At 31.9% G+C, this 27,358-nt stretch overlaps 1 protein-coding gene across 1 annotated transcript in view; it reads right to left on the bottom strand.

Annotated features, from left to right (window-relative positions):
• The window catches only part of LOC106473199 (rap guanine nucleotide exchange factor 4-like), a 274,940-nt gene that overhangs the window by 115,464 nt on the left and 132,118 nt on the right, over positions 1-27,358 (bottom strand). The window contains exons 4-5 of the mRNA XM_022380258.1: positions 26,365-26,507; positions 18,460-18,548 (exon numbers count right to left, since the gene is read on the bottom strand). Coding sequence (XP_022235966.1) covers positions 18,460-18,548; positions 26,365-26,507 — 232 coding nt within the window. The remainder of the gene's footprint in view (positions 1-18,459; positions 18,549-26,364; positions 26,508-27,358) is intronic.

A 27,358-nucleotide genomic window follows, 5' to 3' on the forward strand; every position in this document is an offset into this window, starting at 1 on the left:
ATAAATCTGATAAATTACCCGTACAGGGAAAATCTTCCTACACCTCATTGTGATATAAATTTCTCTCGCAAGTTTATTTGAAATTATTAAAATTTGTTCATCCTATCTAAGATTTCTTTGAATAATTACTCCAACAATCTTTAAGGAACCAACCTTGGGCATTGGCATGCCATTAAAAAATCATATCATCATTAATCGGTTCTCTAGATATAATCATATATTGTGATTTACTAATATTTAACGCAGGCAGTTATCAATAAGCCAAGCTTCAATGGACATCAACATTTTGCTTCCAATTATAAAATAATCAACAAGATGATCGACTCAATAATGAGAGTCTTATGATTAGCGTAAACATAACAAGTGCCACTTGGACATACTGTTTGTTTGTTTGTTTTGAATTTCGCGCAAAGCTACACGAGGGCTATCTGCGCTAGCCGTCCCTAATTTAGCAGTGTAAGACTGTAAGAAGTGTAAGAAATGTTGATTTCTAGGCATACTGATACTGTCACAACTACCTGGAACACTACAAGCTCTAAATAAGTAATATATATTTACGTACAATTTAAGATGGATTTGAAGTACGTGTAAAAAATTGAATAGTTAAAAATAAGTTGATAATAACGCTTTATGTAGACCGCCAAGAAGCATAACAAGTCCAACATACTTAGCAGGTTAATTATTTATAACTGAGTGATGGTTTGATTCCTGAGAAAGTTTTTTTGTATTTTTTTTCCTTAAAATATTGGGAGTAAATCATTCTACCAGCAACGTTATTTATATTTCCAAGACTTGTCAAATGACAATATATGTACCAAAGGTAAATCGAATTGAGAATTCAATTAAGAATACACATTACGGCCAATAAATATTTCTAACATTTGACAAGCTAATGTCTTAAACATATGAATATAAAAATGCATCAAATCCTATACGAAAAATTCAGTTTCTACATACAACTAACATGTATGATTCATGTTCCAGTTAATACTGATCAAAAATAAATAAAACATTTTAAAGGATATAATTTTCATATGGTTATTAAAAGGAGCTTTGGAGATATTATAATTTTCATTTATAGATTTCACTAACACTAACAAATCTCTTTCAGTGATAAAAACCGCTACCTTCTACTCAAGCATAAGATAGTTATTAATCAATTTAGCTTTCTCTTTGAAGAAATATTTTGTAATTACAAAATATGTATAATGGTATAAAAACCTGTTTCATTATTCGAAGCACAATTATTTAACGATTAAAAAAAACGTGTTTTAAATGCTCAAAAAATATTCTCGTTTAATTCAAAATCTATTTGTTTGTTTGTTGTTAATCGCAAAACTAACCTGCCAACCGCGGATATCTGAACCAATTTTTAGTGTTTTAAACTTTCAAACACAGCGGTGAGCCACTAGAGAACAACAAGACGGCTGTGAAGGAACGTTTAACGGAAAGAAATAAAGGTGTATACAAAAAAATTAAATAAAAAAGAATAATGATCAAAAGCAGGCTACTTATATAGATCAAAACTAAAAAAAAAAGAGTAACATATAAATTATTGAATCCATTTCCCTGTAGCAAATTGACTGTAAGTAGTCAACTAGTTACAACGTTCAGTTGTTTGTTAAGTAGTTACGAACTCTTGACTTAAACGGTAGCTATCTATCTATTCATAAAAACTAAATTATTCGCTTTTTGTAGTTATGTGTGGCGGGTGTGGCTTAGTAGTTAGCATGCCCGGAATTTTAATCTAAGGATTCATGGTTTGCGACCAACTGCAGCCAAAAAAATCTTGCCCTGCACATTGGGGCCGTCAGTGCGCTATATGAGTGACGGTCAATACTCAGTTACATAGCAGTAGTCCTACAATGTATTTAGGTATTGTTGACTAGCTACATGACATAAATTTTCAAGAAAATTCTGAAGCAAACAATATTCTTTAGTCATTATGTTATTATAAGAAAGTTAGTGAAGATAATAATATAGCTGAAGAGATAGATTAAAGTCTTAGACTGCTTAATGCTTTACTTAATAATTTAGTCGTTTCAAAAAATAAAATATAAAACTGAATGGTTATTTTAATGCTTCTTAAATAACGAGGAATAAGTATTTGCATATTCAGTCTAAGTATAAATGTATCATTTATGTTATATTTTTACTTATGATGACTTTACTATATATATATCATCCTGCAAAAAGAAATAAATAGATAAATGCTATGTTTAATTATGAAACATTGTTAACTATGTGTCACACACAACCAACCAAAGCCTTTCTAAATCTATTCTGAGACATATATAACGCAAGACAATATTATTTCATTAACACTACTACCACTAATTCAAGTTATATAGAAAAATAACTGCTAAGGTCAAGAGAATACATTTTTCAAACGAGCGAGGTGCATATGAAGATTATAATAAACTATGTGTTACCTTGAAACTATAAAATGTGATTAATTCTATGTAAAGCTTTCTTTATTCTGTCGCAGGAAGTCGATATTATTCATTATAATTACTTCACATATGGACAAACATTTTTCTTTTATTTTGGATTACACTAACATTTAAAGTTAAAGTCAAGATTCGTAATTGTTTAACAAACGACCCAACGTCGTAACCAGTTGATTTATAAAACTTATATTACGCTGTGTATGAGTTGAACTTCTTATTTATACATTAAAAAAACTAAAAAGGCTTTGAGTACTGATGCTAAAATAAATGTACAGAATTGGTCGTCATCTCCTTATGCAGTCTTTTCAGTACAGTGTGATAAATAATTTAAAAAAAAACATGCAAAATTTCCAAATATTATTTTTGCAGTATTGGCAGTTGTTCAAAATGTGTTTTTATTAATTGAAAGATCTTCAGTCACTGATTTTCATACAGTATAAATTAAAATGTTTCTCCATTCATTAATACACTAAAATAAAATTTCTATTGATTTCTCGAGAAAAAAATTATTTACTTTTTAATTATCAACGCATACTATTTACATTCGTTAAGTAGCTTTACCTAAGTTCCTAATCTGTTGGACTAGTGTTACAAAAAGATTTTCATGTTTCAATACTAAGTATTAAAAAAAAGAATAATCCAAACTGTAACTGCGTTATTAAAACACAAGTAATGAGAACATTCACTGTTTGATACAAAAATTGTGTTGATACATTTTATGCACGTCTCAAAGGTCTTACGTTTATATAAACCTTAATAATTTTCTGAGGTAACTTAGCGTTTAGTATATTTGCAATTCAATATGTAAATTTTATTCGTTCTTTAGTAACACTTACAGAACTCGTTGTCACGATTAGTAACCTGTACGATAACCTGAGTCACTAATATATATATATATATATATATATATATATATTAATACTAGGTTCTAGTTACTAACTAGTCAATAACTACCGAGTTGAAGTTTGTTGTAATAAACATTTCTACAGTACTTAAATAGGGGGCTTTAAACTGGTTACTGCTTGAAAGTAAAATAAAAGAAAATACTTGAATCCAAAGGTAAACCCAGCTATAAATGTTTGTTTGATAGCCCAGTTAGCTATCTCATCAATTTTTAGTATAACAATATATATATATTTCAAAAAGGTAAAATTTCCAAATTAAAAATTATATACCTCTAAACAATCGAGCAAACAACATGTAAAAAAAATAATAAATGTTAATTAATACTGTTTATATTTATGACAAAGTTATTAATGCTGAGCATCTTTGTTCTTAATGTCGAACTACTAACGAAAGGGAAGGTAGTCAATCATAAGCATTCTACCACCAACGATAAGAGATTCATTGTCACTCTTAATACACACCCATAGCTTAAAGTGTGTGGAATATTTTATGGTATCGTACGGACTCGTACTTGTCTCTCCGGAAGCTCGAGCTCTGTCATAGGGCCAATCCACGCCTTTAATCAAGAAAACAGAAAATGGCCTTTTGTGTAACTACTGTACATGAATAAAATTAAGTTATACAATGTTAAGTATCTGTTGTTATGGTATTCTTATTTATCCTACCCTAATTCTATAAATAGTTTTTGTTGATTAAGTATAAAATGTTTTAAGCCTGACATTATTATATTAATGTTGTAAAACTGTCGCAAATATCTTCAAATAGACATATATTATTTCTCAGTAGCATAATGTTTTTTATAATACATCGTTTAAATATTTTTTGCGCTTGCATTTAATTCTTACATTAGTGTTTTTATTTTTATAATTAATTATTTAGGATTTGATAGTATTTTGATAAGTTTGTTACTGTACATTATTTAATTACAAATAATAGCTTTTACAGTGAGGGAAGCCCCCAGTGACAGAGCGGTATGTCTGTGAACTTACAATGGTAGAAACCGGGTTTCGATACCCGTGGTGGGCAGAACACAGATAGCCCTTGTGTAGCTTTGTGCATAATTAAAAACAAACAAACAAACAGTGAGGAAAAATATTCTTGAAACAGGTAGGGCGTTTCTATCACTGCAGCGATCATTTTCAAGTACGTAGGTTTATTTATATAAACGAAAATATTAATTTTCTAATTATATTGAAAACTTAAATTGTTAATTTATACATTTTATTTCTTCCTGGATTTTTTTTTCAAAAAAATGAATTCAACCTTTTACTCTTTACGTATCAGTAACAATAAAAATGAAGAAACTTTGTTTGTTTGAGAAGAAAGCTACATCAAGGTATCTGCTGTGTCCACTGCGGGAAATCGAACCCCAGCTATTAACGTTGTAAGTTCGTAGACCTACTGTTATCCCACCGCGGAACACCAAGAAAACTAAAAATGTTTGTTTTATTTTACATCTCGAGTTGATTAGGTGTCGAATTGGCTGGGAATACATTCTGTCCGAGAACTTCAATAATACTTTAAATATTTTATAAAATGTTATGTATAGTACTGGATCATCACGGCCTAGATAATATCGTTTCGTCCCTACTTAATTTACATGCGAATCACATTTTGTTCTATTGAGTGGCTCCCGGTAAGAGCGAGAGCTTATGACGCTCAAATCGGGTTTCGATACCCACAGTGGGCAGAGTACGAATAGCTAATTGTGTAAATTTGTGTTTAACAACAAATAAGTCTACTGAGTGTGGTCTTTAAGAGTCAACAGATGCAATAAACAGGCAATTGGAATTAATATGTCACTAGAAAAGATGCTTAAATAATTTCAAAAAGGAATGGTTATTAAATGCAGCATTAAATATATGAAACATTTCATCTTGCTTCTTATATTCAAGTCCACGAAGGATATGTGCTGAAGAAATGAAGAACCATTGTATCTTCTATCATGGAATATAAGCCCAGCTGTTGACAATTAACCACTCCTTGGTTCAAGTGAATTTAAAACACATTGAAAAGTTAAACCGTGCCACTGAGCTGAATCTAAGTGAACTATTCTGGGACATTTTAGAAAATCACCTTAGGAACAGGAAGAAAAGCCTCCAAAATCTCACTATATTTGAAGCTGCTTCGCATGATGAGTGACTGTATATTCCAACAGTTCACACACATACGTGTACGATTAGACCAACAGAACGCAATACAATGTAAATTTTATACAATCATTCTGAATTTACTTTAGCAGTAGGTAAAAGTTTATATACCTTTAGACTTGCTGTGTAATAATTGGTTTATATTAAGATTTAATATATTACATTTACAGGTTCGCTAAAAAAATTCTGCGTAAACAGTGGGTCAATAGAATTACAAGAGTCAGGACCACGGTATAGATAGATTTATAAATATAATACCTTCTGAAAACAATTAGGCAATGTATACACTGACTTCTAGAACATTGTATAAAACGACGTCAGGCACCTCTTTCTCTATATCAACCAAAGAGACTGTTGTGAACTATGTTTTAATTTAAACATATTGATGATGTGCGATGTCTAGAAATTTCCAGATTTTCTTTTAATCTTTTTTGTGGTTTATTACATAGCTTTTGATATTAGCAAATACACTAAAAATACACGTAACCACATAAAAAAGAAATCAAGTAGAAATGGCTCAATCAGAAAATACAAGCAATAATAAGAACACTATGTTTGTAAAAGAAGATAAACATCCAGTAAACCGAAAATATTTTTTATTTCTTCGACGTTTCGCCTTATTTCTTTATCAAGAGGTGATCCTATAGAATAAAGCTAAGTTTAACAATGAAACTGTCACCCACTGTCTCAACGGTAAGGCTGAAGACTTCCAACACTAAAAACCGGGTTTCGATACCTGTGATGAGCATAGCATCTACCTTAAAGTGTTTCCAATAGAGTCATTAGACATTAACCCTATGTCAATTGAAATGTTATGAAACGAATAATTGTTGTTTTGGTTTCGAAATCCTTGGACAAAAAATTGTAACAGGAATATATTGTTTGGAGCTGGCTGTGTAGTTGTTTATTATCTTCAATTTGAAGGGCATGAAACTATTTCCTACTTTGGACTTAGGACTTCAATCGACTGAATTTGGAACACTTTCAAGATGTGGGTACCTAAGTTTAATTAATCGATATGTTATGTCAGTTGAGTGTGTTATCAGTTTGGTGGGTGTAGAAAATTTATTTCATCTTTATTTTTCTCTTGTGTTATTGTGAGGTTAATATCCTATTAATTTAGTATTATTTAGCGCATGGTCTTATTCTTGAGCATGATAGGTTTCAGATAGATCGGTATTATTGAGTTTTGTGTGTCAGTTATGCTCTTGAATTCTTCCTTTTGTTGGTCTGTTTGTTTTTCCAATGTATTGGAACTCACATTTATAAGGGTTGTTGTAAATAGCGTTTTTGCTCTGCATTTGTGTTTAGGTGGTTTGGTGTGATTGTGCGAGTATTGTGTTGTGGCTTCTGAATACTGTTTTACCTTTATGTTGCTTTCATATCTTCTATATGTTTTCAGCAATATTTCCCTATATCAAAAAGCTCACACTGTATGACAGAAATATGCATTAAAAATTAGGAAATATCAAATATATAACGTATACTTATGGGGAAACGTTACTCTCGCTTAGTAAAACCATTTCAAAGGCAACAAACGAAAAGTGTGATAAATATATTATGAAACTAGGGTAAAATCAAGAATAATATAAAGTTATGCCATGCATTTGAGAAAACAGGTTTAGTGAAAAAATGTTTAATTAATTTTAGTCGTTTTTCTTATAGTTGGTATGCCAAAGTTAAGTAATAATATTTCGGCCAACAAACTTCTAACACTGTGATCTAGAGGACTATTGTTTGTAGTTAAGCAGAAAGCTACGCAAAGGGCTATCTGTACTTTGCCCACCACAGGTATCGAAACCCGGTTGCTAGCGTTGTAAGTCCGCAGACAAACCGCTGTGCCACTGAGGGGCAGAGGGCCATTCAACAGATACACACACAAATAATTCAAGGTTATTTAGTATAAAATAAAAACACAATAAAACATGATTTTAATTAAATAAGATATTTCTATGCAAAGTGAAGGATTGTTATTTACCTAAAAAATGTTTGACATTATCATATAAGATGTGATTAACGTGTTTCTAATTGGTCTACGTGTCTGGTTTACTGTAATTAAAATAAATTGGGGAAGTTTCAAGGAAGGGTAGCGCAGAAAATCAAGTTCTTTTATGCTTCACCAACTTCATTTTTAGGTTATGAAGTGATCTAAATTCTGTATTTATTTAGCATGATAAACTTTAAAAAGCTTTCTCAGATGTACACTCACTAATAAAGGTACATCATTTTAACTCAGAAAAAATATTAATATTTAAGTAAATTTAATTTCTAAGAAAAAAAATTAGCATATTATGAAATCTTGTTAGAGCATCCAAGATATAGCATGATAAAAAAATCCAGGAAACAATTACGTTTTAACAAAATTTCGTTGTTTTATCGCAAAGCTTCACAATGAGCCATTTGCATTTTGTCTAATACCGGATTTTAGCATAATAAGTTCTTAAACAAACCGAGGAGCTTAACAAGATGAGTTATAATAGATTTATGTTAAACATAATAATCATCTCTCATAAACATTGTACAAAACATTAAATTATAATTCAAAACACGCGCATGAATAGAATCTTAAGTATCAAAGTTTAATCTGAAGAAATACTATTCTAATTAATAAAAATCCCTAAAGATCTAGATAAAGAATATGTGGTTTAAAAATGTAATAGGCCTAATACGAATTTATTATGAGAAGTATAATTGTAATCGATCTTCGCTGGCTTATAAAGGGAGTGCACACATAACAATTGTTGTTGTGTCAAAAAAAAGAATTGTATTGATATTATTCCGACTACTCTTGTGTTTATTGCATCCCAGCCAGACTGAAGAGCTCTGAATAGGGCAAAATACGTGTAACGATGTATATGAAAAATATGATGTGATTGGATTACTAACAACTATTATACACTCTTCTAATTTTTGAGACACCCTAAGAAGCTAGACAATAATTTAATGTTCAAAAATGTAATAGGCCTAGTACTAGCGTCTTATGACAAATATAATTGAAACAGTACTATTAAAACCACCCCCTAGTGGACTTAAACCTAGAAAGCGGGTTTCGATACTTATGGTGGGCAGAGCAAAGATAGTCCATTGTGTAGCTTTGGGCTTAATTGCAAATAAAAATTACAAACGAAATATTAAAACCATATTGTGTACCGTACTGTTATTATACAATTTACACTAAGCGAGTGTAACGTTTTTTGTTTGCGCTCCAGAGTTTAAAACTAACACTATTAAACTATAAAACACTAATAAATGATACTCAGCTTTTCTTCAAATGTGGAACTGCTACATTGATTGAGATTCTGGTCAGCAAGTAATGATTTTCACGAAGAAGTTAAATGGAGCTTAAGCTGACTGGAGGTTTCTGTCGTTATTTTTTTTTTTGTAAAAGTACTCATCCCACAAGGAATGTCTTTCATTAACTAAGCTGTTTATCAAGATGAAAAGACTTGATTTACAGCCTAAACAAGTTGAAGACAAGGAAGGTATTTAAAGAGTTACTACATACGTACAAGGAATAAGAGATTTAGTAAACAACGTATAATTCAAAACTGAAATACAAAAAGAATGAGTAAAGATGGAAATTTCAAATTGCTCAAAAGAGTTAATTACGTTATTTTGTAACCATATTTAAACTTTGCAACCCCAAGTCTAACAAAACAAATTAAATAAAATGCTAAAACTTAATAAAATCGTGTATAGTATATGAAAGAACAATTATGTTAAACCGACTTAAATATGAAAATTTTTAAAACTTTTATTACTAACAGCTGTTAAAAATGACTTGTTTAAGATACTAAGTTCATTTTAAGAGACATAAGTGTTAAGAATGTTAAAATCAACTTGAATATTAAAAATTTGAGGTCATATAGAATGCGAATTTAATCAAGAGTTTAACATTTCTAATAAAACTCTCAAAACCAGATCATGTTTAATATCAGCCACATATCAAAGTACAATACAAAAAAACGTTAATATCGTTGTATAATAAATCAATTAAACCATGTTTCCTAAGTTACGAATCCATAATATTCAACTTCGAAATAAATAAGTAACGTCTATCACATTCAGAACTTATTCGTAGGTCTTCAACCGTTTCTAAAGTGTTAGAACTGAAACCTATTCGACTTGTATTACCCATGATTTTCATCCTGAATAAGTGTTAGAAAATTTTATATGCGGAAAGGATATTTTTTCACAAAACACTTCATTAAATATTCTGTTCATTTTCTACTGTACTAGTTCATGCAGATTCGTACTGATCCTTGAGAGATCAGAAACAATATAAATAATTTTCTGGCTATTCAATTGTAGGTTTTCCAATGGTTTCCAACACAGTCATGAACATTTTATTTGAATATCGAATAAAATCTGCTTAGCAGTTATTTATAAAATTGTATGAAAATAGTAACAAGAACAACAGGCGAAGATTTATGAGCTGACTTATATGATAGCTTCTGTAGTTAGAACCATTGAAACGTGTATGTTGTTAAGTTTAATGCTACACTACGGGTCGTCAACGTTGTGTTTGCTGTGGGGAATCGATCCTCATATTTGAACGTTTTTAGCCTCAAATTTAACATTCCACTCAAAAATTGCGCTACAGGTAGCAACTTTTTTCCATATCTAATACTTAATAATTTTAACATCGCACTGTAAAGATTTTATAATTTCTTCCTAGATAAATCCGCTAAAGTTAAGAATCTCATAGCGAACACGAAACATAAAAACACATGTAATAATATAGATCAACTTTTTCAGAATCAAACATAATAAGCCACGTTTCCAAATACAACATTGCACATTTGTATTATAACTTACAACTGTTATAAATTCTTAAATTCACAAAGGAAATTCAGTCATATTTACAGCCGAAGAACGCAAATACTGCGCTGATATAGGTGTTAATAACCTCGTTAATTGACATTCTGTAAACTAACCGTGTTCCCATGCTATTGCTAGTTACTGATATTCTTATGTGGCCACTTGTTGAAACTAACTAACGACGTTACCAGGCTACCTCTTGTTACTAACACTGTTTCCTAAAATCTTCCGTAAACTAACCTCCCTATCAGATCAAAGCTGGAAACTTTTCTAAAACTAATCTCCTTACCTAATCACTTCTCTGAACTACTTCTTTACTAAGCCACTTCTAAAATCTAATGTCATAACTTAGCCACTTCTGGTCATTTTTAAAAACTAGCTACGTTATTTGGCAACTTCTAAGACTGAGATCGTTACGTTGTCAGGAGTAAATTTTAATATCTTTACCTCGCTACTTTAGGAAGTAACTTCATTAATTACTTGGTGATTTGTAAAAACTAATTGTTCTTGTAGTTTTCTATTTGTTTTTTTTTTACCGGTCCAATTCTAAAACCTAGTCTCGTTACGTGATCATTTCTAGAAATTAACCTCGTTACCTGATCTCTTCTGAAAACTAAAGGTCACTACCTAGCCACTACTGGAAGCTAATTCTGACAACTAAACTCCTCACGTAAGTACCTCTAAAACTTAAAACCAAATATTTGGTTACTTTTGATCACATATAACCATGCCTATGTAATACAAATTAACGAGGAAAACTTTTCACACAACAAACAGTCACTGAACTGTACTTAAGTAATCATGCAATTTCAAATGTGTAATAGAATGGTTCCACCTATATTATGCAGATTTAACCTATCCATATACAGTTTGTTAATATTACTATCTTACTGTAGTAAGTAGAAACATCAATTTATTTTTAACCACGGGAAAATAAGGTTTATATTTTTTAATTAAGAAATCTGAAAGAAACTCAATAATATCCGAATGTTTGTTACAAAAAAAAACTATTTCAGTCTTTAACACACTCTACATATCCGACGTTTCTGCTATGATACCAATAACGTGATCAAATAACATCGGTTTTTACATTTGTTAACTGATTTATCGGCTTCGAATCGTTCACACTAAAAAACGTCGATTTAATACGAAGTAGTGTAAATACTTGCATTTACTGACTATATATATAGAAGACGAGTGACAAAATCGAAGAAATCAATTCTTTAGATTAGGAAATTATTATGCCATTTTCATGATGTTCGAAAAACACGTAGGTTCAAGAAGTCTTGATAGAAATGAATAAAAACCCTATAACCCGAGCGCTTCCAAAAGGTGGACCTTTCTTCTTCAGGGGCAAATTTTCTAAATTTATCCCGTGTTAGTGCTCTTAACACTAATATCTTGCTTTTTTATTTCTTTTTATGTAAGCAGCGCACTATGTCTATTTTAATAACAAGAATGAAATCATTTTTATTCACAAAAGTTTCGAAGCTTTTGTAAATATAAATGTTTTCGTCTCTTCAGACGTCTTCACTTTTGTTTTGTACTTAGTTTTCCCCAGCATTAATCCACTCTCAGTGTTTATTTTAAACTTGGGTATCAAATTGACCAAGACAGTTTTATGAGGTAACATTTGTAATGCTAAAGAGTAAACTAATGTTGAAAGGGTGCGTTCGTAATGTTTTCTTTCTAAACTTTTTTATGATTTAGTTCCAACGTTATTATCGATCAATACGTTTTTGGTATTATTATTTCAAGAGTAGTTTAATAATTACAACGGTACACTACGTTTTGTTGTAGCTGTTGTTGTTGGGTGTATTTAATTAAGACGAACCGAATGTGAGGATGCACAATGAGGCAGAATACTCCAATACGACAATGCAGCTGTTGCAACAAGAGTTATGAAACTGTATCATTCATTAATAGCATTTGAGGAAGAACGGATAATTAATATGTATAAGGCCATAATACGTAAATATGGCTCTTGCTCTTGTATAATAATATATTTCACGTTCATAAAACAAACCTGAAGTGGGTAATAAAATATTACTGCCGGGTCAACATTGAATTTACTGATACCATACGTTTCACCACTAGGTGACTTAAACTGTAATTTATAAGCAAGAAAGCTTAATTTGGTATGCCATAATATGGATATGTTTAGTAGAAATAAATGAAGTAATGTACCCTTTAACTGTCTATTAAAATGTTAATTAACTATGACATCCTTATTTGAAGAATCCTGAAAAATACTCATAATCATATATAATAAAAAAAGCTTAATGTGGTATGCTACCATACAAATATTTTTAATAGAAATAATTGAAGTAATGAGCACTTTAGTTAGTTATTAGAACGTTAACCATGTCGTTTTTGTGTGAGTATTCCTGAATTTTACTCATCAATTTGGTATGTCACAATATGTATATTTTAGTAGAAATAAATGAAGTAACGAGTCCTTTAATTGGTATTGAAATGTTAACCATTACGTCTTTCTGTGAGTAATCCTAAAATATTGTCAGTTGGTTCATATAAAGAAAAATAATTGTGAAGCTTCATCTTCCTTTTGTTTTTTATTCAGTCTACATCATCTGCAGAGAAATTCTGTTCATCGTAAGTTATATATTTTCCATGTGCATTTTATTCGTGACAATCAGTTTGAGGAATTTGGTAATTGGAGAATACAACCAGAGAATTGAGATTATATATCTTTCAAAACTTCACGTCAGTTTTCAAAAAGTAAAAAGGACAAAAAATATTTAACCAACATATAAAGAGGCACACCTATTTTTATGGGCGTGCCACCATAAGCTTCTATATATCTGCGTTTCTAAGCTCTAACTGTAATATCAATTATTTCTTATCAGATGTTTCAGAATTAGAGTTTATATCATGTGCGCAAGTTATTTTTCATAATCCTTTATCATAATTACAGTTAGACAACTTAACCTTTAATGAACAACTGTCAACAGTAAAAATTACACTATCCTTTGTATGTCATCAACTTGAAAATTGTTAGTTTGATTGTTTGTTGTTGAGTACAAAGCTACACAATGTGCTATTTGTGCTATGCCCACCAAGGTAAAGTTACCAGAATTCTTGGTAAGGAAAAATATCGAGGCGGAGAAAAAGCGTCAAAGAAAAATAAACATAAAGTCTAACATCGCTGCTCCTTAACTTGTGACTTTCTTTGTAAAAACTAAAGCATAAATTATAGTAATTTTAGGAACAGAAATAGTTTAGATAAGGATCTACATTATTACTTTACTTACTATCGGTGATCTGTATTTCTAACTAAAACATAGTTATTCCGACTCCAATGTACAAATATACATACATCTGGTATAACCTTCACTATATATATATATATATAGTAACTAAAGAGGAAAAGCAATTTAACTTAAATTCAATTTACTTCAAGACTACCTGATAGGTTTACTGTTAGTGGCTGAACGGTAAGTATGGCTTTCAACGCTAAAAATCGGGTTTCGATACCCGTGATGGGCAGAATACAGGTAACCTGTTGTGTAGCTTTGCGCTTAACAACAAACAGATTATCGTTGATCGGTTTTCTTTTTGTTAAAACTCATATATTTCATCTAGAATTAAACACCCACTCCCTATGTGTAAAACATTTTCACCTTTTGGTTTGGAATTTTCCTCAGCGCGAAGGTGTCAAATAGCATCTAACTATTTGTGTTCATACGATAAAAAGTAAGGATGCACGGTACCCGGCCAGATATTCGGCCCCGGTCGGATATTGGGCTACCCCGTAATACTCGGCTCCGGCCGAATATCGAAGTTAAAAACAGCCGAATCCGGGTAATTGAAAATAACATCTAAGCCCTAATATTGGTGGCAACTAACGCGGTACTGAAAATTACAGTCAATAATTGGTTTAGTTTTAAAAAACGTGTTTCCGAGCAACAAAGACTGACCGTCCGCTGAAAGTCAGGGATTCAGAGAACAATAGAAGTTAATAACAGGCATGGCTTGAGAAGTTGATTTCTGGGTAATGTGGGTTTTTTTAAGAACAATGGGGGTTATGGTTTGAGAAGTTGAGGCTTGGCATTAATCGTATAATGATTCTAAAACGTGTAAACATTAGTGTTTCTACGTTTACTTTCACTGGTCTCAGAAATCGCATGGAGTTGGTAAGTAATTTCAATCTTTCTACCTCAATAAAAATTAAATTTCAAAGTTGTCAGTTTCATTAGTTTTCCATCCTATATATTGCTGTTGCCCCCAGCCATTTCAATTCAGTTCATCACCGATTCTCGATGCCGTGTAAAGTTCAATTTCACATTGTCTTGTCAAAAACGTATTTTAACTTGCTATTTTAGTCATTTTTCATTCCAAAGGTAAACGTGGCCAGCTTGGTCTGGAGATATTTTGTGTTGGAAAACAAGGATGATCATTTCGCAAAGTGTACCCTTTGCTCCACCATGATATCTAGGGGTGGCACGTCACCCAAGACGTTTGGAATCAAATCGCTGAGAAATCATCTCGCTTCATTTCATAAAGACGAATTCGCAACCATGCAGAGAGAAAACAATGAGAACAAGAAAAGAAAACGTGACGACGAAGATGCCGCTACTGAAATTTCGATGGCCAAGAGAAGTAAAACGCAAACTCTTCGGCAATGCGTCGTTGATTACTCATGCCATTCGGTTAAATGTAATAAACGACAATTTTGTTTTTGTTTCTAATTTTTGTGTATGTTGTTTAGTTGTTGTTTGCTTGTTTGTTTGTTTTGGGAGGAGGGGAGAACCCGGGTCTTGACACCCGGCCCCAGCCAAAGCTTAGTGGTCGGGAACCCGGACCCAGTAATCGGCCAAATTTTAATACCCGTGCATCCCTAATAAAACGAAATCCTGGAGGAGCTGCCTATTCTACAACAGGCGCGTCCACCGGTTAACGTATTGTGAAGAGCCTCCAGCTGTGAAGGTTTGCTGTGAATTACCAAAAAGCAGATGTGTACCAAATGGTGGTGGTTGCAGAGAGCGAGGCGGAATAATGTGTGGTGCGGTCTTGTGGGTTAGGCAATAGATCGAGAACTAAGGGAAGAAAAACTGACAACCTGCCTTACCAGCGCGTCAGTTATAGACAAAAAACCCTGTGATAATCATGAATATGATGGAAGGCCGTAACGCTCAAGATCAATATCATGTCAAGTAGAAGTTAAGGGGAAAAATATCTTTATGAAATTCCAAAATGAAACCCTGTAGGGAGTCTTGGGACCAATAGAAGGAAGACAGGAAAAGCCAAAAACAATGTACAAATTTGCACTTATAACACCAAAATGCTCAAAACAGATGACGACCTAAACAAGCTATTTCAAGAATTAAAGGATTTCAACTGATATATCACAGACCTTAGCGTAACAAAACGAAGAAGAAAAGTATAAAAACAAAGGAAGATCCAGATGCTAAAGAATTATGTTTTCTAATTCATCTAAAAATAAAATACTGTATTAAAGGATTTCAGAAATATTCAAATAGAGTCAACTCTCTTTAGAAAGAAGAAACCATGACAGTTTTCTGGTCTATGCACCAACACAAAATCATGATGATGAAAAAGTAGAGTTAATGTACAAAGATTAAGTAAAACACTGAAAGACAACAAACAATCAAGATACAATATAGTGATTGAAAACTAAAATCGGACTGAAAGAACTTGGAGGGCTATTTACATGCAAGGGCACATTTGGCATAGGAGAAAGAAAATTAAAGAGGTAAGAGAATGCTGGAATTTGTCATAGAATGAAAGCTATTTATTGCAAACACTCTGTCCAAAAAATGAAAGAACAGAGATTAGATATGGGAGAATCCTAACGTCACAAAAAAGAACCAAATAGACTTCATATTAAAAAACCAAAGGGGTATCACGAAAAACGTTGAAGTTATCACAAACGTAGATGTTGAAAGTGACCACAGAACGTTACAAAAAAATTCATCATATGTACAAGATTGGTCAGAACTTAAGACAATACGAATAATGAAAGCAACAAACAAGTGTTTGAAGAGGAAAAGGATACTTTTCAACTATTAGGCACTTACGAGTAAAAAAGGGAAATAGATGAAATAAGTGAAGAACTCAATAACATTACCTCGTAAGAGGCATCAAAACTATCCGAAAAAAGATAAATACATGGCTAGAATTTCGCTCTAACAAGAAAACAGAGAAATGGACATAATTGACAACAGAAGGAAAAACTTAGAAAAATGCGGAAAATATGACATAATTGGAAAAAGTGGAGTACATTGAATTAATTAAGACAGTTCGAAAGAAAATGAGATTAAGACAAAGAAAGAAAATGAAAGAAAACATAAAGGTTACAACAGAGAGAGGTAATGAGCCTAAAGAAATATACAAAAACGGAATGAAAATAAAAATATACTCAATTCAAAACAAGAAAGGAGACATAACGAGTGGCAGAATGGAAAATTTTGATATATTCACAGAATTCTGTAAAGAACTGTACGGGTCAACAAACGAAAAGGAAATATAGGTCCAGGTAACACAGATGTACCACCAAACAGCTTTGAAAATGTTTGAAATGCCATGAAGCAACTGAAAAAGAACATGGCACCTGCATTAACCATATTTTTCAATGAAATTCTGAAATTCAAGAGAATTTTCAAAAATGGAAAGAAGCCAAGATCATTATTCTTCACATGAAAACAGATGGAAGAAACATTAGAAATTATATACCAATTAAACATCTATCACACCAGTATAAATTTTACATGAGAATACTACACAACCGAATGGAGAACATGCTTAATGGGAATCAACCCAGAAAATAAGCAGGTTCCAGAAAAGAATACTCAACATTAGACCATCAGCAAATAGTAAATCAAATAATTGAACAGAGAAATGAGCACATACTCTCCCTTTTGCCATCATGAAACATTCAACGATTTTAGTGCTTTACGAAACATAGGAACAAATGAAATATACATTAATATACTAGAAGACACATATACCGACGCAACAGTTCGAATGCACCTTGATAATGAAATATCATCAGAGATAAAGATAACGCGAGGCGTTTGACAGAGACACCCAATATCACCCAAGCTCTCTACTGTCACATTAGAAGAAATATTCAAAAATACGGAATTGGAAAATGGCGTAATTATCAAACAGAGGAATATTATCCAATCCGAAGTTTGTAGATTTAACGAAGTCAGTGAAAGTGAATTGAATAAACTGTTCTTTAAAAGCAAGAGAAAATGACTTAAAATGTCCAAAGGTAAACAGGATATATGACAAACTTTAACTCCAGCAATAACATCATTATAGAGAAATAGCTTATTGAAAATGTGAAGCAATATAAATATTTGTGTCAAAACTTAAAAAATGAAAGATACGATAAAGGAGAAGATGCTTGTAAGAATAAAAGCGGAATGGAATTTTTGTGGAAGATACAGAGAAATATTTCCAGATAAAAACTGCCAATATCATTTAAAAGAAAGGTATTATGCCAACGGTGATACGTGGCTACAGTCTTGGTAAATCATAAAACAAGTTAAGAATCACACAAAGAGTGGTGGAAAGAAAAATAATTAACATTAGATCAAAAGACGAAATATCAAACAAGACAATTGGGGAATAAAATAAAGGTGAAATACATCATGAATTTTATTGATGCGAGCAAATAGAAATGGGTAGGACATGTAGAAAAATTAACAGACAATAGATGGACAGTACGGCAAACAAGAACGGGAAAAAGATCAAGAGAAAGACAAAGAATACCTTGGAGAGGTGACGTCACAAGATACGTACGACCGTTATGGGCGAGAAAAGCTAAGTACAGGATAAATTGAAAAGATCTGACAGTGGGCTACATCCTGCAGTGGATAAATGAATCCTAGATTAAAAGTGAAAGGTGAAATCAAAAGAAATAAGGACTATTTTTAAGTGATATATAATTGCAAATACTAATAAAGAAAGCAGAATTTATGATATATCTTTATTATATTCGTCATATAACGCGTTCCAACACGAATGAGATGTAGGCTTTTCATGAACGTATAAACAATTATTAATCTTGGAAAATTTGTTTACCTTTCCAACATGAGCCAATCCTTTATCAAATTAACTAACAGCAAACACGAAATACTCACTTGACATCTGATGGACTGCGTTGTTTGAACTTCAAGTGATCCAGCCAATACAAGATACCAGTTGGATCCTTGATCTCCTTCACGAAATACTGAAATAGAAACAATAAAAAAACAGTTTCTGAAGGAACTACTGTTTTATTATGCTTGAGTTAACATAATTATATTCAAAGTGTTATCAAACAATACTTTTGAACAAGAGAGAAGACAGAGACGTGTACAAAATATTTTCTGTCATACAATTGACTATGCGATTGCATACACACATGGCATTGTTGATCCAATTATTTATATGCATTACTTGGCCAGAAATGATCACCTTCAGGTACCAAAGCTAATCTAAGTTTATCCAGTTTGTATTTTTCACATGGTACAATGTAGAGTGGTTTTATACAATATCAGTTAAACCTACCTGACTATAGTATTTGGATAATTATTTAGTACCAAAGAGATTTAGCTACACGCAAAGAACTGACTGTGAACAATCAATATCAATTTTTATTGTAAGCCTATTGAAGCTTCTCCTAGATTTGGTGAAACAGAATAACCAGACTTTTTGTGCTATTTTGTCATTATCTCTCATTAGAGGTATACTTTCTGCATTTTTCTGCAATTGGCATGACTCTGTTAACTAATACTTTGTTTTCCTTGCGTCATGTTAAATGTATCTATATGTATTTATGTGTAGAAATAATTAAGTAAATGCATAACTAGAAAGATTGTATAGAATATCTTAAACAGTACTGGAAAAATCAGCATTTAAATTCTTACAAGTTGCTACTTGTACCTGACAGTGAAATCAGTTATAATAATAAAATAATCACAAGTATATTATGAAATTGGGATTAGACGAGTTCACTAGAGCATTAGTAGATTAGATTCCAGGATCTCCAAGATTGTAAGTAGTCTATTTTTGGGTGATTTGCAATGTATAGATAATTGAAAAATAAATAATTGCCAAATAACTTTAACTAACACCATGTAAAATCGTTTACAAAAACCAAAATACCTTCCACCACAAATAATAAGTGTTTCTCTAGCGTGCATAAGTAGTTGTTCAAATGAGGTCAAGTTGGTTTCTTGCGAACCTAGTTAATTAATTAATTCTGTTTCTGATATTTTCGTCATAGGTTCTTCTTTTTTTTGCTTTAGCCTGCTCTTCTTAGAGTGTTATTTACAGATCATACTAGAAAACACAAAAACATTCAATAATGACATAAACTGTACCTTTGTGTAGCAGTTACATGCATAATAATTTCCTTTAGTTGTGACTTATAACCTCATAAAGATCAGAAATAGAAAAAAGTATCACTTATTTGTACGTAAGAACCAGAAAACAGAATAATTACACATATTTGCCCAGAATGAAAAGATAAAAATGCAAAGTGTCTCTTGAACCATCTACACGTTTTCACATATAATTGATCATTTAATGCGACATTTGCCTGCCCAATATACTCAATTAACAGTAATGTTGGTGTTATTTTTGTAGTGCAAAGCTACACAACGGGTTACCTTCACTTTGCCCACCGCGAAGAATCGAATACTGGATTTTAGCGTTTAAATTTGTAAACTTACCGCTGACCCGCCGGGGAACTTTAACAGTAATATGTATGATATCATTTTAATTTAATGCTTATAACCATAGAACCATATATATTTTATTTGTATCATTAAATTAAAGAACAAACTTCACTTGGATTTCAAATATCTAATGATCAACATTTAACTGAACATCATAATAGTCAAAATGTATGCCCCCCAATAGCACAGCGGTATGTCTGCGGACTTACAACGCTAGAATCCCGGTTTCGATACCCGTGGTGGGCAGAGCAAAGATAGCCCATTGTGTATCTTTGTGCTTAATTACAAACAAAGATTAGCCGCGGCTCATAGAATGGCTCTGAATTATTTAGTTTTTCAAGTACAAACTTTTAGCTCATAGCTCAATCATCTCTTGGCCGATTTGAGATATAATTACAGTTTTGAACTCAGGAGGTCAAACCTTTTTGATTGATGTATTTGATCATGCCAAAAATCTCATAGATTAAATTACTCTAATCCTGCCTAAATAATTTCAATTTGAGAGTAGGCTGGTAGAGATCTTGATAAGTATTAAATCGAATCGGGTATACGCACGCCCTACGCTTGGTACTGCTTGAGCACAAAAATGTAGCTAACAAAAAGGGGAAAAAAGTCTCATAGATTAATTTTCTCTAATCCTGTCTAAAAGAATTTCAAATGCCGCGGCTATTGAGGATTCCCTCTTGTTTTTATTTGTATTAATGCAAGCAATGAATGGTACAAAGAGTAGAGCCTTACTTACTTTTGTAATCTTTTCTCGTTAATTCATATATCATTTAATTTTAAATCGCTTTGAAGTTCTTATCTGAATGAGTTTTCTCATGTTTTATTGCATCAGAGATCGCTGTCATAGTTTTACTGCTATAAGAAAAAGCAATCCTGCGAACATTCTACACTACGTTTTGTAATCTGCTTAAGTGATAAACGATTAAATATATTTTTAATCGCACTATTAATTGATCAAAGAGTACTCCAAAAGTTGGCGGTAGGTGGTGATAACTAGCTGCCTTCCCTCTAATCTCTCTCACTGCTAAGTTAGGGGTGGCTAGAGCAAATAGCCCTAGTCTGGATTTGCGCAAAAGTCAAAACAAACCAAACCATCATAAACTGATTTACAACCATAACTAATCTAAGAGTTACATGTTGGCCAAACAACTGAGCCTCCAACGTTCATTTCTTTATTGTTGTTGCCACCTGAAACTTAACTTCATGAAATGCCACTAATCTAAACAACGTTGTAATTTATACATTTTACTTCAGCAAGTCAAATTTTCATAAACATTTTCTTTAACTTAGGTGGCGCTTAGAGATACATGGTGTTCGGACATTTGTCTTTATTGTATTGTTATCGACTCTGTTTCAACATTAAACACATATTACTAATTCTGATGCAATTTTACCTTATAAGAAAATAGCAAATATAAAGATATTTAATAGAAATAGTTTAGTGTCACCTTCTTTTTTCAGTTATTTGTTAATCATTTCCTTATGTGAGATTAAATACTACAAAAACCAGAATAAGTTGATATCAAAATACTATAAACACGTCAAATGTCGTACGTCATAAGATTTGAAGGTTTCTAAACTGGGTGTTTTACAAGTCCTTCGTAGTCTTGCCTGGAACATTTTCCCTAGTGATCTATAAATAATAATATTTAGCTTAAACAATTTGGCACACTCTGAAACTTTTGATTTATTTTCTTCTCAGATTATCAGTTCTTTTCCTGTTGTTATAGTAATCAATAGGTGTTTTTTATGCGTATTTCAAATTATGCGTCCCGAGTGGATCAGCAGTGAGTCTTAAGAGCTTGTAACGCTAAAAATCCGGTTTCGATAGTCGTACTAGGCACAACAAAGATAGAACAATGTGTAGTTTGGTGTTTAACAACAAAACAAATACATCAAATTATGCTCATAATTATAACCATGATCCAATAGCTACAACCAATGATGAAAGTACGAGTACTTTTCTATATCCTAGGCTTACTCTTCACATCATTTTCTTATTTTATTCTTTACAGTAGGGAAGTTTTTTCACAACTATAATATATTGAATGTTTCTTTCTCCTCTTCCCACTTTGGAGTCACCATCACTTAATTATTTCTTAATTGTTCACTGTTGTCTCTGTGTTGGAAAAATATGGCTCCAAGTAATTTATGCACAATTTTCTGGTAAAAGTCCTTGGTACGTCTTAATTTTTGCATAGTTCAGTTGATTGGTATTAACTAACCTATCTTTGGGTTGTTTTCGTCCTGGAGACAGATGCTGTAGCAACAAGGTATAATTTTTTATCTCACTGTCATATTCTTAATTTAAATATTACAACTAGTGGGAATTATTTCTTGCTGATCTGAGTTACAGAGCTAGGAAAGCATTGTTGTCTACTGCCCATTGAAATAAGAAAGTAGCAAATACTGAATTTCATTATCCCAATAATTACTAATATCTAAATGACCTTAATCTGTAAATTTTTAATTATATGATAAGCCTGTCGTATCACTTTGTCTGACTAAAGATTGTATTAGGTTGTTTATGTCCTCTTTACTTACCAGAATATTACTTATTTCATCTATCAGTAGGCTTTTCAAACTAGTGCTCAACTATATGCTAAATCATCTATCAAACTCTCGATTATAGTATGCAGTGAAACCTAAGACTACTTATGCCTCTAGCCAATAACATCTTAATTATAAATTGACCTAAGATCGCTTAGATTATTCATGTTTATTAGTCTGTGATTTGTGTAAAATTCGAATTAACATATCAGGAGTTTAATCATCACATATATCAAAATTATAACTTGTTCCAAATACGTGTGTTGATTAGTATTTTCTGCCTCTAGTTAAATATATGTGGGTCTGGTTTCTGCTCTTTTCCTAGAGCAAGGGGTGGTCCTATGGTTATCGTGCTGCACTATGAATCTGAAAATCTATGGTTTGCATTCCATTGCCGCAAAATTGCGCTTCGCATTTTCGGGAAGTAAATTCATTATAAGAGTGATGGTCAAATCCCATTTTGAGTTAGAGAAGCGACAGGTAGGTCTTATTAATTATCTGCTTTCCAACTACTTTGTAAGTTTAAAATTGGAGACATCTAACGCATGTGGGCCCTGAAACAAATAAAGAAACAAACCCTCTTTTCTTTAGATTAATTACTCATGTTGAATCTCCTCAGTCTGCTACTGTTGTAGGAACTTTGATGTAATCAATTGGGGTCCATATCTAAGCTGTGTGTTCAGACTGAATGGTTTTGACAGGTTGTAATTGTATGTCATTATGTCTCATGATAGGGAGGCGTGGCTCACACGTAATTGCAATCGTCAAGCATGCACATAAGAATAGAAGAGTTTCAAATACGCTATTGGTATTACCAGCTATTTTTCAGCACTACTATTATTTTCTATGATAAAGTAAGCACCAAGCTGGCACAAATGACAATCAACTCCTTGCTATATCACATTTTGTTTCTGCGAGGATATAGTTTATGTCCATGTTTCAAACACAAATATTCAAATTAATTATGTATCCTTTCATAGGAAGACTAACAATATAGTAGTAGATGTAAACTAGTAGAATCTAACTCCCCCCTCATTCAAAATTTGCAATTGTTTTAGTCAGGATAGTAGTGGTAATACTACAATGATAAATATGTGACCTTGGAATAAATAAAAAAAAAGTAGTGTATGTATTTCTTGCATTTATTAATTTCCAAACATCTGCATGAATTTTCAGTTGATTCTAAAATATTCACGGCATTATTAATGTGTTTCAAAATTACTCACAATGGGATCTTCTAAGGAACAACTCTCACAAACTTTGGAAAATAATGTTATGAAAGGTGTTGTTTAGAAAATCAGTAATAAGAAATCTTATACCCCATGATTAGTGTTAGAGTGCAACATTTAAAGTAAATAATCGTTACTTTACATTTAGAACGTCCAGGAATTCACTCTCTCTTATAAGAAAATAGACAACCAAGTTTTCCAACCGTTTCACAATCAGTCATTATAGATGATGGATAAGCGGGCTCCGAGCTAATTGCATTTCTCTTAGCATTCATTGGGTGTTTCATTGCCAACAATTATTTCAATTGTTCACGTCGGTTTATTATTCAAATCACTTGTGGATTAACATATTCTTCCTAATTTTTTCTTTCGAGTTCAAAGAATGTATTCCTCTCTTTCTCTATCTGAGTACAACTATTCAGTTTGCCCCTAAGACTGACTATAACTTGGCTCTTTCTACCTACCCAGGATTTTCGGGATTTCTGTAATCCTATGATTGTCCTCTCTTGTATTTAACTAGCAGTATTATTACATGATTATGTACTAAGATCAAGTCAGTTGCATAAATTGAATCTACTAGAGTCTATCAGTTCATGGGCCATTACTACTTTATTTATTGATGTTGTTTCTTTAAACTGTGTATTTAGATCCAACATTTTTATCTCTGTGTCACTGCTTATTATATGAAGACATTTCCAACGTAGCTGCAATCTGCACTCTCTTGACCTACCTTAAAGCGTCCTCCCTATTCATAGTAAACATGTCAGAATGCGCCATAAAGTGAAGATTCCGTATATTGTTGTCACAGTCAGTAATATTATTGTCATTTGTTATATGGAGAGGTTTTACTACTGTTCTGCCAGCGTGGAGTATTCCAAAATGTTTTTTGCTAAATTGAACAGTTTAAAGTTTATCTGTTCCACAGGAGTCCTTTCTGTTTGACTTAGATGATGTTTTGCTGGCTCTCTGCAACTGGATAGAATGTGTCTATAATCATTAGAACGCATCTTTCATGAGTGGAGCTGGACTACGCAGCCCCACCTTAAGTACATCTCATAGGTGATTGAATTAATCTTTGAGCTTTTATTTTTCTTTACTTACTGCTTTGAACTAAATTGGATTAAAATATATTTATTTATTCAAAAGGAGTGGATAATTTAAAAATGAAATCTATGTTACGGGACTAATAACCTTATAATTTTTTTTCTTTGTTACTGAATTACCAAAAAATGATCTAGCTAGAGAGCTAATTGATGACATTATACATTACATTTTATAAAACAATAAAAACTGAAGATTAATTAAAAAATAATACGTATAAACGTCAACATTTATCCCAATTGCACACCTACGAATATGAATCCACGAATATTTTCCAGTAAGAGCGCGGGTAATCTCATTCAAGAGTAAGACTAAAAAAATGTTTAAAAAACATCGGATATTCAGATTTATGAACCAACTATTAAAGAGCATCGTGTGTTTTCTGTATCTATTCAAATGATCACATGTGTAAATTCGTTTTGTGTTTTTATATTTGTGTATTTGAGCAAATAAGAACAATAAAGGTAGAATATAATAAGAGGAAAACTTTAATGAAATGTTATATTTCATACAATTAATTGTTTTAACTAACTCAGTCTTTCGAATGGTTAATTGGTTTAGCTCGAAGTGCAATACCTCCATCATAGAGATTTGTAAATCACCTCTATTTGTACATGCTAATTATTTATTGTATGTCGTCATGTTGTTAATCTTCTGATATGTTCCAGAAGTAATAATTCTGATACAAAATGTTGTGAAACAACTAATAAAAGGTTTAAGTTAATTTCGTTTAACAAGAATTTCTTTTGTTTGCATGAAGATTTTGTATGAAAGATATACTCTAGTTCAAATCGGAAGTTTGAAATGCTGAAAGCTCAGGTGACGCGTCCAAATCACGGTAGTGGTGATGTATATCCAAATATTCGTAAAGGCAAATAACAGATAATTGTATTAGTATAACCTCCTGAAAACAACCAAATATCTCAAAGTAAAATACTTCAAGAAACGTCAACTTATTTTCGCATATAATCCTTAAAGTATTTACTTATGGTATCAATGTGTTCTGTTGGTTTGAAATTAATACTAGTTCAATGATGATACATTCTAGGTTATTTATGCTATAAATCATTCCTCCATTTACAATATATATGTGCAACATCTTAGTCTGCGTTATAGTTTCACATACATTGCTTATCTTGTTATTCACTCAAATCAAAAATCATGTGCTTTCATTAAAATAAGGGAATATCTTAACACGTACATCAACAAAGTTTACAATAAGTATCTACCATAAAAGGTTCTGTTGTGACATTCAATAAAATTAATTAGAACGCAGCCATGCTCCGTAATACATGGTGCTGCTAGGCCTGATTTGAAAGAAGTATAAATCAGTCCTCAACTGAAGAACCTTTTTAAAGTTACATATAATTTACATACATATTACTAGATTTATATTTTAATGCTTGTTTTGCAAAGTCTCGCATTTCTTAATTCTTACATGTGATTCCTTTGTCCAGATCTTCATAGTAACCATAGTAACATAGAGAGTGTAACAATGAAGGGTGGAGTTGCTGGAAGGCTTGGAAGTTACGCAATCGGCCATAAATAACATCGACATCTTCTTCTGTTCGGTCTACAGGTCTAGGGGTAAAGATATGACAGTATGTTATTGTAAACTACTTTATAAAAATTAACATAGGATGACAGTATGTTACTGTAAACTACTTTATATAAATTAGCATAGGTTATATACGTTAATTAGTTATTAATATATAATTATTGTGCATTTATAATTTAGATACTCAATTTAAAAGCATTATTTATAATCGAACTTAAATGTATTTATATGTTTCTAATCACTCTACCAATAATAGAACTTAGAGAGAAATTTGTTTTCTCATGTGATGCACAACAAAATAGCTTCAGTTAAATATCAGCTCTTTAGATAGAAAAGTAAACATATTTATACTTTAAATGATATTTAACGCTATTCTGAAAGCCAAACCTTAAATCATCAATAGACCATAATTTGTTTTAAAGGGTAGGGTAAATCCGAAACAACCCCCCCTCCCCAATTTTTGAGAAAGATATACAATCGTCTTTAAAATTTATTCTTTTCGTACAAAATTGGTTTTATTTTGCAGAATAACATGTTATCCATTTAAAGAAAAGATAGTATATGAAATAGTAAACGACTACTATAGGCAATCTCACCCTCACCTTAGATAGCCTATCTCATTCGGATCAGACTGTCTGCGTTTTCTCACCTTCACCTTAGGCTTAGATGCTGTATCTAATTCGGGTAAGAAGTTCCTTATTTTTAAGAAAGCTTATGCCTCAGATAGTACATTAATTCCCATATATATATATATATATATATATATATATATACTATATATATGTACTTAAGTATTCTCTTCTAGGTAGTTTGTTGTTTCGTACCAACCTACGTTTCGTTGGTTGGCGTAGTTAACGTTTAACCTTTTTTACTT

This window comes from Limulus polyphemus, unplaced genomic scaffold (assembly GCF_000517525.1).
Source record: "Limulus polyphemus unplaced genomic scaffold, Limulus_polyphemus-2.1.2 Scaffold5, whole genome shotgun sequence".
Classification (NCBI taxonomy): Eukaryota; Metazoa; Arthropoda; class Merostomata; order Xiphosura; family Limulidae; genus Limulus; species Limulus polyphemus.